General features: G+C 40.6%; 1 protein-coding gene across 7 annotated transcripts in view; it reads right to left on the minus strand.

Moving 5' to 3' along the window:
- LOC308192863 (dermatan-sulfate epimerase) overlaps positions 1 to 14,988 on the minus strand; it is a 201,412-nt gene that overhangs the window by 15,241 nt on the left and 171,183 nt on the right. For 5 of the 7 annotated variants that reach the window (XM_080586857.1, XM_080586851.1, XM_080586854.1 and 2 more), the window contains one exon: positions 8,509 to 8,977. In XM_080586857.1, coding sequence (XP_080442983.1) covers positions 8,509 to 8,977 — 469 coding nt within the window. Of the gene's footprint in view, positions 1 to 8,508; positions 8,978 to 9,270; positions 9,513 to 14,988 lie in introns of those variants that run through there. The other 2 variants (XM_080586855.1, XM_080586856.1) reach the window with 2 other exon arrangements.

Genomic DNA, 14,988 nt, shown 5'->3' on the forward strand with positions numbered 1-14,988 from the left:
TATGGTTCAGTTCTTCAGTCATCAGTTTATGCTGTCAAGAACCACCATGAGTTCACTGCACTGTCCAAGATTAATGGCATACATATCACCTTTTTGCACAGGAATTAAAAATCAATGTCCTGTCTTCTTGAAACAAAAACAACACCAAGAAAAATTGTGGTAAGATTACCACAACCTCACCACTTCTTGACAATACCACTAAAGTTGCTAATGTCTTTTCTTTCAGTAGAAATTGTTTTTTGCATTATTCCCTCATTTCTCTCTACTAATAACTACTGCATTATCAAAACCATAAGTATTATAATTTCTCTAAGAAGTGTAAGCCAAGAGGAAAAAAAATATACTGTCTGTCCAGTTCAAGGCCGGATTTAAGACAAGCAATTCTCCCACTTAAAGTGAGGTCCTTGATCATGGCCTATGGGATATTTAGAATCAGCCTTCCTTCACTTTATATCCAATTCTTAAAAACAAATTGAAGTAAATAGGAAAATAACATGCTCTAACTTGAGAAACACAATACCCTTCTGGGTATTGTGATATCTGATCTCCAGCCTCCATATCAATAAATAACATGGCATACCTGATTGCAAAATGAAGCACTAAGCACATCCTGACACATATATTACGCAAGTAATCCACATCCTGAAGCTTAATGCTCCAAACTTCCCCATGACAAATTACTTACTGCAGAATAACTTGGAGGTTGAGGGCAGATTAAGCTAATGATTGGAGGAAGCATGGCAGAAACCAGTTCACAGTTCTGGAACTCTCACTCGCATTAGGTAGATGCAAAGGCAAATGAATAAGGGCTCTATTCAGAAGGCTTACAGCTGAAAATTAGTCCAAGGACATCCCTTTAGTACATTTAGATGTAACCTATCTTAGGCATAGTAGCTAGGTAACAGCATGGTTGAGCTTAATGCATGCTAAATGTCAAGCGTGGATGCAAATGTGGCATGTAATAGTGCCAACTGAGCTCTCAGTCCTGAGGCCAACTGCATAACTGTACAGACTTGCCAATGCCAACGTCAACATCAACATCAACACCCTGGAACTCCAGATAACCTTGCTATTGTTCTGACCCACTTCTGGGAGTAGGTGATACAGCTTTAAACCTTCAATCAGGCAAAGGAAATATTCTTTCTTGAACAGAGGAAGCATACATACCAAGAGGAAGCATAACCATCAAGGGAAATGAGACCACCAGCATTTGTTTTATAAACTAGACTCAATGTCCAGTATTTTTCTTAGAAAGTCTCTAAAACAAAATATTTTCTTGTGCTTAAGTTGAATACTTTGTTCACTATCGGAACAATGTTGTCCATTTTTTTTTTTGAAAGAAAATCCATGAAAAATTCTCTTCCATCTAAAACAATATCTCAGCTTTCACGGTTCCAACATTTTTCTGGTTGCCACCAGAGCAAAAGCCATACTATCTGTACAATTCAAGTGCTCAGCCATTTGCAACCATAAAAATACTAAGAGCTTTTTTTTTTTTTTTAAGTCCTTGAAAAACTGATGATTTATATTTCCTGTGTCTAAGGTAAAACATAACAAGTTTGCTCCTATCCCTTTATCAGCCATGTTTCAACAGGAGTCACTGAGACCCACTCATGCTTATTTCAGCTCAGTTCATAAGCAGACAAGTGGTGCTTAGATATAAACGTTTAAATTTATACCAGAAAAAAAATGACAACATATAATACTTCTGAAAAATGTTGTCTAAAAGCTTATTATAAAAGTAGGGTTGTACCACTTAGGTGCTGAGGAGGCAACTACAATTTTACTCCTTTAGAAACTTTCAGCTACTGTCTATCCTCTCTTTCTCCATGTTTCCCTATGGGCTTATAACCATCATTCTAAAGCTTCTAAAGCTGCTTTCAAATCATTTTCGATCAGTTTTGTCTTTGATCATAAGACAGTCCCTTTCAAACTTGGCTCTTTCTTAGTGTCAACCATGATCCTTCTACGCTGACAAATTAATAAACAAGAACCAAATCTGGTTTGGTAGCTCTCAGTACCACATAAAGCAAACACAGAAATGTAGTTATGTTATTATTTCTAGATTACCTCTAGCTCTCATTGCAGAGGATTTTTCTATCAGGCATGTGAGCTCCCTGTAGTCACCACAGAACTTCAGTAACAATTTATCTCCTAGAAAACCTAGCTGGAACCATACGTTAAAATAGAAAATGTAGAAGAAACTCTTCAAACTTCAGCTAGCCAGACATCCACAATTCACAAGTCAATTTCACAGACATGTACAATTTCTGTTTTTAAATGCTACACATGAAAAAGATAAAAAAAACAACATGAGGGTTTGATATTTCACTTACTAAAATAATAAATATTCCAGATATCAAATTAATCCTCCTACCCTACATTTTCTTCCTCCCTGTACGAGACTATCTCAGCATCCTCCTCCAGGCTTCTTATATACTAATTTCTATTCTACAGTCTTATAAAACCTTTCTCAGAATTCTTTGAATGTGCCTGATGGTTATTATTAGGACTCAAACAGATGTGCTAAATTTGTGTTGTCAGCATAGAGCCTCACTCGATTTCAACTTAGCACATGTGAATGGATTTTATTTGTACATTTATCTACACATTTAAGTATTTGTATTTGTGTATCTTTTACTTTACAATTCATGTTGTTCTACACTGAGCACTATCTGGACACTATCAGCAAGAGTCCTATGGCATACTCCGATACTTTCAATAAACATGGACTAACAGAAGGCTACAGGATTGCTGGTTAACAAGAAATACTGGGAGGGCCAAAAAGTTGTTATGCCGAAGCCTCCTATTAGTTTTTATTTCCTCACTGCTATTTCCTTGGAATGTTTGCATGTGCTTGACAGCAATTATCTCCAATGTGAAACCCCATGAAGTCAGGCTTGCTGTCAAATCCTACACCTTACTGTACATTGGTAACATACTTGTGTTCAAAAAATGGTGTGTGAACTATGTGCCCCCCAAAAAAAACAAAACACAGAAATCCCTTGTCTAGAAACTCTAAAGAAGGAAATACCTCTGTGAAAAGGGTGCAGAATTTGTGAGCTTCTGAGGTATTTGTTTGTATAACACGCTTAGTAAAGATGAAACTTTTTCACTGCTTTGTCCAAAATACAAAATCTGACTGGACTCTTATTTCTGCATGATGTGTGACTGTGACTCTAATTACATCCCTTTACTCAGTGCTGGAAGAGGCCAAGACGGCATATGGAAAAAATCACTAGTGCAGATCCCCTCGGCCAATAATGCGTGTCTGGTAGGGAGTGTTCAAGAGGCAAGTCGGAGATAAAATGCCAGAAAACTGATCTATATCTTCTGCTCTCTGTAAAATAAGATAATATGGCTTAAATAAAGACAAGTTTTTAGACAGCATTTAGTTATTGAATCACAGGAAGACCAAGCAAGTTATTTAACACCAGGTTTTAATTTTTAACAGGAAAAATTCATCTATTTTCATTGAAACATTAATGCACTACATTTCCCTGCTCTTGCTAACCTTCAAAACATAGTCTGTTCCCATATTATTTAGATGATTATTATAGTTAGCTATTAGCCATTGACCCTTTGTTTATTTTAAAATGTAAACCTACTCCAGGATGTAGCAATTATGGATGCTCTGTTATGAGCAGCATGACTATCAACAGCGGTTGTTATGACAAACAGCTCAAGCTCTGTTAGCCTACACGGATGGGAATTCAATTAAGGGTGTCTTTTATTATGTGATATATACTGACTATCACAGTAGTAGACAAAAGACCTAAGTGCTTAATTACATGCCTGTTCAAAGCATGCATCAATTATCAGTAAACTTTATATTATTTGTGTCATGATAATATTGAACTATATTTGGACTACACTCACTAACATAAAGATGAGATTTAAGAATGTCAGTCTCCTTGATCTCTTGACATTCTTGGACAAATAACCAGTGATCTATCCAACTACTGCACACGCTACCAAAATACACTTTTGTTTTCTAGCAAGGTTTAAATTTTATTTATGATTGTTATGAAAATTAGAGGAAACTCATTCAACATTTTTTTTTTCAAAATCCAGAGTTATTTTATAGTCAACGCCATTTCAGCAAAAGTCAAAAACAAATCCAGATTATATTCTTGAAAGGATCAAGCTGCCAAGAAGTAATGTATATGAGAGCCAGATCTAACTTGCTAACACATGTTGATTATTCCTCAGAGATAAAAAGTAATTTTTAGAGCAATTTACATGGCACTCTAGGCACCTACATTATAGAAGTATCAGAAGAAAAAGGTTTCTCCAGACTTACTTATTTTACCGATACATCTCCAGACAAACCCTCTTTACTGCTGGCATAAGCGGTTTTGGCAGATGAGTTTCACAGCATTCAAGGCTCTAAACCTGAGCATCATGAAAACACGTCCTTACTTCCACCCTCCTGTTAAGAGCATGTTTACCTCAAATCATTTAGTAAGGACAATAGCCTTAATTTATCAGCCAGAATAATTTTTTCCCCAAAGTCTGAGAGGAACTAAGCATGACTAAATAGACTGAACAATTTTTTTAATAGTTCCATTTCTGCAACACTGCAAGAAATGTTCACAGCCAGTCTTATTCAGGACTTATCTCCAGAACTTCTAATTGCCTGCTAGTAGCGATCATGCAAAAGCTCTCGTAAGTGCAGTATTTGTTCTCCTAGTTTTATCTTAAGTGGAGAAGTGTGTGTAGTAAAATGTTTCCCTAGCACTTTTTAAATTGCATTGCTTGGGAAGAACAGATTTATGAAATCTGTCTGTCCACTCCTTCAGCTTCTGAACCTGTTGACCTATTTGAGCAAAGCCAGACATAGCAACACATGGCTCAGGGATGTTACACACTTACAATTTTCCTGAAAACCACCACTGGACAAGGGACAGGAATGTACAGTTCTGGGCTCCTCAGTACAAGAGGGACATAGAACTACCAGAGTGAGTTCAGAGGAGGGCTACGAAGATGATTAGAGGACTGCAGCACCTGTCGTATGAGGACAGGCTGAGAAAACTGGACCTGTTTAGCCTGGAAAAGAGAAGACTGAGGGGAGACCTCATTAATGTGTATAAATATCTGAGGGGAGGGTGTCAAGAGGATGGAGCCAGTCTCTTTTCAGTTATGCCCAGCGACAGGATGAGACGCAACGGGCACAAACTGAAACACAGGAGGTTCCAGCTGAATATGAGAAAACACTTCTTTACCGAGAGGGTGACAGAGCACTGGCACAGGTTGCCCAGAGAGGCTGTGGAGTCTCCTTCTCAGGAGATATTCAAAACCCGCCTGGATGCCTTCCTGTGCAATGTGCTCTAGGTGGGCCTGCTCGGCAAGGGGGTTGGACTAGAGCATCTTCAGAAGTCCCTTCCAACCTCACCCATTCTGTGATTCTGTGATACATGACTACCATCAATGATGGAGATAGTGTGAACTCCATGTTGACAGCATTTTCAGCCATAAGTTCAATGGGGAGAAACATGATTGGAAAACAGGTCCCTGTTTCTGTTACAACATTTGAAAAGCTGACTGCTAGACATGTTTGGAGGTTATACAGAGGGCAGTTCACCCCGGCCCTATTGTCTACACACAGAACCTTGATTAGACCTTTATTGCTTGCTGAACAACATGTCTGCATCTTATTCAACTAAAACAGTGACAGATGGCCGTGTAGCTACATATTTCCACTACCCACAGTGAGTGTGAGCAATGAAACTAGGGAGGAAGGTGATGAGTTTGGAGCTGTCTGTACATCCTACTGGAGATGGTCACACATTCTGGGATTCACCTGTGGACAGCTGTCAGTCTGCCGGCGTGCCAGGGGAAAGGCAGTTCTACAGGTTGCTTCCCAGGCTATATGGAGAAATGAAGGTAAGACTGAGGGTTTGTATTGCTATGCATCAATTTTGGATTGCAATTTTCAATTTTGGAAAATTTTGGAACCAAACAACATCCTTTTGTGCCACCACTTTTCTTCGTAACTCTCATGTGTCCTCTCTTCCTTAACATAAAAGCAATTTAAGCCTACTGCAACCCTTCTCCCTCCTATCACTTTTCTTCTAGCCCGTGAATTTCTGTAGCATTCAACAACTTAATACGTGGTACAGGAGAACCACAACACTATGACACCTTTTAAATAATGCCTATCAGGATGATACAGATCCCAAGTTATGCTAGCTCAATCCGGCATATTTCCCATGAAGGACCATGGCTGGAAGCCATTTAGAGGACATTCCTAGTTGATCTTTCCCCAGAGATGGTAGGGAGTAGTGGTCTGAGCAACGAATACTGCTTGAACAGCTAATGCTTCCTCCTGTGCTGACTTGAAATCTGACTCGGACTTCTGGTGAGCTGCTGCCACCACAGAGCTGTAGGACAGCAGCTGCCACTGCTGGAGGGATATGGTGTCCCTTTCTAGCTACAGGTAACTGTCATGGGCAGAAGCCCCTGTTCCAGCAAAACCCCTACTTCCATCCTCTGACCTCCTCACAGTGGCAGCAAACCTGGGGCACAGTCAGCAAGGTGCATGAAGTAGCAGCTGCTGGTAGTGGGTAGGAGAAATGCAGCTGCCTGAGGGGAGGGGGGAAGAAGATAAATTGCTGGTAGGAATGAAAAAGGAAGGTGAGGAGAAGGAGAGAAACTTTGGGGTTTCAATTGCTAGACTCACTCATACAGAGAGAACATTAACTTCTGCTGCTGTAGAGAGAGTGTGGGCAAGGACAGAGTAACTCATGTATAACAACTCACATCCAAGTGAAGTTTATCCAGGCCATCAAAATGCCAGATACTCAAACAGTTGTATTAAAGTATTTACATAGACAACTATTTTTATCATATCCTAGTGAGTCTTAAGGAGAAGAACTGTGCGGCAAAGCAGAGATGCAAGCCTGAATCATAGAATATCCTGAGTTGGAAGGGACCCACAAGGATCATCAAGTCCAACTCCTGGCTCCACACAGGTCTACACAAAAATCAGAATTCAGACCATATGACTGAGAGCATAGTCCAAATGCTTCTTAAACTCTGACAGGCTTGGTGCCATGACTACGTCCCCAGGGAGCCTGTTCCAGTACCCAACTACTCTCTGGGTGAAGAACCTTTTCCTGATATCCAGCTTGAGCCTCCCCTGTCGCAGCTTGACACCATTCCCTCGGGTCCTGTCGCTGGTCACCAGAGAGCAGAGCTCAGCGCCTGCCCCTCTGCTCCCCTCGTGAGGGAGCTGCAGGCCGCCATGAGGCCTCCCCTCAGCCTCCTATCTTCCAGGCTGAACAGACCAAGTGACCTCAGCCGCTCCTCATGCATCTTCCCCTCTAGGCCCTTCACCATCTTTGTAGCCCTTCTCTGGACACTCTCCAACAGTTTTACATCCTTTTTGTACTATGGTGCCCAGAACTGCACACAGTACTCGAGGTGAGGCCGCACCAGTACAGAGTAGAGCAGGACAATCACTTCCCTCGACCGACTACCAATGCCGTGCTTGATGCATCCCAGGATACGGTTGGCCCTCCTGGCTGCCAGGGCACACTGCTGGCTCATATTCAACTTGCTATCAACCACAACCCCCAGATGCCTCTCTGCAGGGCTGCTCTCCAGCATCTCGTCACCCAGTCTGTACGTATAGCCAGGGTTGCCCTGTCCCAAGTGCAGGACCTGGCAACTTGCTCTTGTTAAACTTCATGTAGTTGGTGATTGCCCAGCTCTTCAATCTGTCCAGATCTCTCTGCAAGGCCTTTCCACCCTCAGAGTCAACAACTCCTCCCAGTTTAGTATCATCAACAAACTTACTCAAAAACACCTTCTAGTCCTACATCCAAATCATTTATAAAAACATTGAAAAGAACTGGCCCTTAAATGGAGCCCTGGGGGATCCCACTGGTGACTGGCCACCAGCCTGATGCAGCCCCATTTACCATAACCCTTTAAGCCCTACCTGCCAGCCAATTGTTCACCCATTGTGTTATGCTTTTATCTAGCTGTATGCTGGACGTTTTGAAGCTCAGACAGATGTTAGAGCATTCATAAAAGACTTGACTGAGGAAACTCAGAGTCACTTGTACCTACACTTAATGATACCTTTCCTGAATTCTTTCTTTCCAAAGGAAATGTACAAGTCTGGAAAAAAAGAAAAGAAGAAAAGCACTTTCAGCATTTCTCACTACAAATCAGATGTGAAACTCTGGCTTCTGATCTGTGGTGGTTTGTGACTTTTTATTTTTATTTTTTAAACATTATAGCAGTTGGGATGGCACACAAAGGGCCCTGCCCCTTCTTTTAGCATCAATTTACAACAGGACAGTTACAGTGAGGGTCAAAAGCTGTGTGGCACCACTGGTCCAGATGAGGGTAAATGCATTCAGCAAGTTAGTTACTGTCAAAGTGAATGTCAACTGAAATAATTTAAGTCATTCACACATCCAACTCACTCTTTCAGCTGCAAGCAGTATATACAGTAAGAACAGCAATTTAAAAAAAAAAGAAAAGACAAAAATCTACCAACTAGGCTGAGCTGCCATCCTCTCCATGTAATCCTTGGCCATGCCGATGGCCTCAATGTTGTCAGGGTAGAGCACGCAGAACATCGCCAGGGCCCCAAGATTGTTGCCGTAAATTTCATTCCACCGAGCGCTGAACTCCTTCGGGTCCCAGGGAGGCAGGTACTCCAGGGGATTGGAGAGCATTGTTTGCACTGCCTCGATCAGCCGAGCTGCAATGTGCCGGTGCGTGGTGGCTGCCTGGAGACGCAGACCCTCCACATCTGCCTTGGAAAAGTAGAGCATGGGGTAGCTGTCGTAGTTGGCGTTGACAAAAGGAACCATTGCATCTGGGTTCTCCCTGGCTCCGAAGGCAAAGGCGAAGCAAATTGTGTGTATGAAAAACACACTTGGGGCTCCTCGTGTGTGAGTCCTCATTGTGGCATCAGATCTCCAAGCCCCAGTGGGAGCCAAACCATCTTTGAAATATCCTACGGAAGACAGATGTGAAGGAGTCAGAAAAATAATCTGTGAGGCAATAGAATTAAGGATGCTTTCTAGGAAATATGATTCCATCTAGACTTAAAAAATAATAATAATGGATTGTCCAACTGGCTTTCAAATCATTTCTATATGAATCATCCAGACAAAACACCTACTGAGCAATTTATCCTAAAGGAAAACCTGTATGCTTTGCAGAAAGCCTCTCCCTCCCATGTCTTTCCCTCCAGTAGCTGATACAAGGCAAATGAACACACTGACATCTCTGGTGCTCTGAACTCACCAAGATTTCAAGTAATTGCAGCAGTGTCTAATTCAAAGCACTGCTGACTGTACTGGCAAGCAGAGAAAGCAGGGAGGGAAGGAAGGAGGCGTGGAGACAGCCACTGAGATGGTGCTAGCAGCAGCCAAGCCTGCGTGCTGCATTGGCTGATGTTAACAGCTGGAGAATGAAGGATGTGGAATGCTGGAGTTTGCGCAGGGGTCATTTTATACTGTGCTCAGGGCCTCCAGTTCTGACACGTCCTTACTTAAAAAAAAAAGGAAAAAACAAAAACCCCCACAGTCTCAAAAAAAAAAACAAAACCACTATCACCTCAATAATAATAATAATATCCAACATGACAAAAAGAAAAGAGAAAAAGAAACAGGCCAAACCTTAGAAAAACAGCTGAAATATCTAGCCTCTAGGGCATTTAGGTATTTTGTATTATTTTTTTTTCCTAAGGGGCTCACCATTTTGCATTTGGAGATTTACTGCCAGCTACCAAGAAGGCTGAAGGTTAAAGTACATTTTTTCCTACATACACAGCTTCTCAAAATGTGCTCAAATGACAAATCTATACTGAGGTTAAATGCAAGTATTTAAACATAGTAAGCTACTTCGAAAGAAATACCAACTATCTAGCCTGAAGTCTCAGATAAAACATGGCCAGGATCCCCCTGAGGAAAGCCAGCAAATTCCTTAAATTCTTCACAGGGGAAAGGTTACAGAAAGCAGACCCAAGAGAGACAGTTTTATGTAAATAATGAGCAGTAGTTTTCAATTATTAAAAAGAGAAATAGACAGAAAGAAAGAAAACCTAAAAACAATAACGAAATCTTTTTTCCATGGAAAACTTGTTTCATAGGATTCAGTAATAAAACTCTTAAGAAGCTGAAGTACAAAGCAACCTTTTATTTCTCCCCATTGCTCTGAACATATAGATGCCAAAATTTCCTAACAGAAACTTAGGCTGCTGAAACCTTATTTAGGGACCCACATCCTGATTATACAATGTCATTAATACATGCACAAACAACAAGATAACCTTGTTGGACTGGGTCCCTCAACAACCACTAGGTACACAGACCCTCTAGTTGTCCATGTTCAGCTCCTAAAATTAATTTGGGAGAAAGTAATTTTAGCCAAGAAGTACATCTTTTCTCGTGCATTCCTTCTTAGGGTAAAAATAATATTGTACTCTATAACTGCCTACTTTTTTGCATTACAGTGCATAGCATAATTGCTTTAACAGAGAGTAATGGAAGATGACATTTTCACAGCATGCTAATGCATTTTGCAGGTAAGTTTTGCCCTTTTTTGGATATAAACCAACCATTACAGGACACATTACACAGATCAAAGAGTGGTTTAGTTGGTAATACTTTTACTATGTCTACATATCCTCTCACCACATATGCACACACAAAGAAACATGCACTGTAGTTTATCCAAACAGACTCTAGCCCATTGGTATCCTCATCTGTAAATAATGAAATCATACAACAGTGTATTTAGAAATGAAGGAGCTAAAAAGCTGCCAGACCAACACATCATGTTTAAAACACAATACCTTATTATTTTTTTTACCTTGTATATTAGAGGCAACCACCAAACCACAGTGTTTGGCCTAAAAATAGGATAACTGGAAAATGGGTATATCATATATTCATAACCAGCATATACAGCATATACAGAATGAGGGTATGGAAAAGTCAATAAAGAGTGACAAAAGCAAGACTACAACGTCATTCTTACTAATTCATGGTCAAATCATACCAATGTCCTTCCTATGATATAAAGACAACAGCCCATGGTGGCAGCAATTTGGTAAGGCCAGTGAGCCCTGATATACAACTTTGCAGGGTTCAGCACCACAAGACTGGTGGCTGGAGAAGGTAGCTAATAAGGAGTCCACCTTCCTTCCCATGCAAACCTCTGTGGAGGCACCAGCTACAACCACATGGAGGGAATGACCGAGGTGAGGACCCAGGATGGCATGAGTACGGCCCCAGTGATGCTACAGAGGGTGAGGAGAGACAGATTTCTACGTTTTCTCAGCTGTCATGTCCTTAAGAGCAGGACCAGGAAAATTAATAATAAGAATCACAAAGCTACAAACATAATAGAAGTGTGGATGCCCACTATCACCCAGATAGCAAGGAAATACAGACTACGTGTTTACAGGCAGCCCAGACAAACCAGTCCCAAAGGGATTACAAGAAACTAAACTGCCTTGAACCGCACACTCGATTTAGGACTTCCCTGACTAGAACCAGACCTGACCACACACTGCACTGACTTACTGACTGGTCCCAGCAACTCCAAAGGGCTACGGGGTATGTTCATTCTTCCTCACTTCTGTAGTTGTTTAGAAGCTAAACTGGTTTATAAGACATCTCCAAAACTACTTCAAAAGTTAGTAGGTGGGAGAGGCTACAGACTGCAAAAGAACCAAAGCACCTTCAACAGGAGGATCTGACCAAAACCAGTAACATTTAGGGACTATCTAAAATTCATTACAATAGTATAAATGTACCAGGAGGGTGGAATAACCCCAAACCACCAAAGTAGAATGCATACTTTGTGTGTCGAACACCATATTTTGATGTTTCCTTAGTTAACTAACTTGCATACTAAAACCTGAAGAAAAATACAGCACTGTTTGGAAACATACATATGAAATCCAATTATCTCCATAGCTTAGGTGAATCCAAACATGGATAGATAACTGCCACATAAACTCCAATTTACCAGTTGTGAGCGAAACTGCAACAAGTTTGTTCAATACATGGGGCACAGAAGTAAAGGAGCTTGGGCTTTCTGATCACTTAAATCTCACTCACAATACTACTTTTTTTTTTTTTTTTTTTAAGTTAAAAGAATTTCTTGTTCTCATATTACACGACATCATTACCAACTGCATCTTCCAAGAAAAACTTTACCAAGCAACTCAACCTTTTCTGAAACTGGTTTTTTATTCAGTTTGGAAACCGCAACCTGATAAAGTATTAAATATAAGGAGAGTGAAGGATGCTTGCCCACAGAAGAAAATGTTAATATACCATGTGCTTTGAAAGGTTGTCACTCAGTCCTAGACTGAAAGAGCATTTGGCATGATTTCCACTCCATTGCGAGCAGAAACTAACAGTAAAGAACACCATTTATTCTAGAAAAAAAAAACAGACTAAATCTTAACTATTTCAGTTCTCCCCATCTGCATTAAAGAGTGGATGTTCGACTGGAGAAAAAAAAAGGAATTGTTAAACTAATGCTACTAATTGAACTGGACATTGGTATATACACAGTAGGTTCACCAAATAAACACTGTTTAAAGGAAAACCTAGGCCCTGTTTACTCCAGCTACTTGTGCAATGAAAGACAGCTCCAGCAGCGAGAAGGTTGGAGCAGGAGAAGGGGGAGTGGAGAAGGAACAGCTTGGTTGGGACCACCAGCCAGCACAGCCATCCTCGAAGCAATCTGATCTTCTTGTGGAGCACTAAAAAAAAATAAGCCATTTGGAGAACCATGGTTTTCTGTGGTATCAGTTCTGAAGAGCACTATACTTTGTGCATGATTTTTGCTGGGGCAACACTTTTATCACTTCCTAGAAGAAAGAAGTCACAGGTGTCTCTGGTACCATCTCTGAGACCAGTCCATGCGTCACCCCTCAAATGGTGGTCTCATCAACTTGTACATCCAACACCAGAAAAGGTAGTATTTGGGATTGCTGGTGATTAAAATTTCCAACAGAAGGCATCGCAACACCATGGATTATTCAGGTTTCTGTATGAGAGCACTTCCCCAGAGCCAGGGCTGGGACATGTACAAACCACACCTGTCCACTCAGTCCCACCGGGAACGACTGTCACAGCACAGAGCTCTTGCCTCACCTACTCCCACGGAGGCCCTGGGCCCTCCTCTACCTCATGGCGGAGGACCAGCATCTATAAAACTGAGTTTATCAGTTATAAGCAGTGATGTTTCAAAACCACAGTGCTTATAGCAATTGAGTTATTTTGTCAGTTTTACCACTGATCGGAATATTTTGCAAACGTATTAAAAAACAAGAGAGCAACCAAGTCACCTACTGAATCCAATAACATTTAAGGACAAAACAATGCAGACTAACTCCATGAAAACACAGAGTGAAAGGGTCAATAGAAACCAATTCCTGTATGCTGCCATTCAGTTCCTACTTACTCATAGAAAAATCTGAGCACAAAATTAGGCAGCACAGCGGGACCAAGAAAAGTATAAACTTTGTGCTGCAGCAATCACAACAAATCTGGTGTCCAAACTCCCAAGCTATGCAGTTCCCACATCAGCAAGTACTCCAAGTCCCTTTCAAAGCAGCTGGGCTGGACACCGGTGCAGGAGAAACTCATGTTCCAGGACAAGAGCAGTTGGGAGTCCTTCCTCCAGCCTCCTCCTGAGTAGTTGGATAAAACCAGTTTCTATCTGTCTCTCCAGTGAAAATGCCAGGAAGGTGTAGAATCACTGCTTACAACTTGAAAATACCTATTATGACCTTAACCACCAGGGGACATTACTTCACTTCTTCCTCTGATTTTTTCCACTATGAGAAATATGCTACATTGCAATTACATAATGTCAAAAGTATTTAAAAGCTTATATACTGAAGTCTCAAATATGATTCTGAATCAAATCTACAATAAAGAATGTATAGCTCAGGTACCCATGCGTTTGTTTCGCACTTGTTCTAAAATGATCTGAAATACCTTAAAATAAGCTTCACATCAGCTCATATCTGAATACCAGCTGTACTGTGAAAATCATAAAGACAACCAGAAAGAACCAGTTCCTAAACTAATTATCAATATATGACATCATGTCAGTCAAGATTTAAACTTGTGCCTGTCCTTCCATCTAAGTGCAAAATTCAATGGATCTATTTAGCACAGTAAAGAGCTGTGTGAGTATCATTCTTTGAGAACAATGGCTTACACTCATACTACACTGTGCTACAGACAGAACAGTAACTACAAAATATTTTTATAAGTTTACAGTAGGATATGTAAGTTATCTGCTGTGGAAACTTCATCTGCTTATTCCTTTCATTTAAAATCTTACTTGTCTATTTTACTACCACATATATAAATTAACATACACACACTGAATGCATAACCTTTTCTCTGCCTCAAGTGAAGACAAGATTTAAATTGTCTGCATGCCCAAACCATAGCCTGGGAATTTGGAATTCTCTGCTATTTTATAGTTTATTCCACCACACAAATGCTTTCTCAATAATGTTTTGGTTGCACTAATATTACTATTCTTAACTCTTACTGGGATCTTTTATTCCATACACTTCACCATGTAGAATGAATAAGAAAGTAATTTTGATATACAGAACCATAAAGGCACTCATTCCCAACTAGTACAGACATGCCTGTTAAGGCATCCACACTCAGTGGATGAAATGAAAGCTCAGTCACTTTTACCATCAAAGACATAAAACTTTGAATTACCACTGAAAGATCCCCTTTAGAGCAACTTTTTATCTTACCCCAAGATGAAATAATTTGTAAAACGCCATTTAGATAATTAAAAATAGCTTTCACAGAAGCTAGCGCTAAAGAAAGAAAGTTTGAGAATCTTCCTATAGGCCAAAAGAAAATATTAACTCCACTATCCCACCCACTGAAGTCCCAGAGGTCAATCTGCAAACCACTCGTCCCTCTGCTAAACTGTTACAGAATGTAGGATGCTTTTAGG

The sequence above is a fragment of the Anser brachyrhynchus genome (assembly GCF_964034855.1).
Source record: "Anser brachyrhynchus genome assembly, chromosome: 3".
Classification (NCBI taxonomy): domain Eukaryota; kingdom Metazoa; phylum Chordata; class Aves; order Anseriformes; family Anatidae; genus Anser; species Anser brachyrhynchus.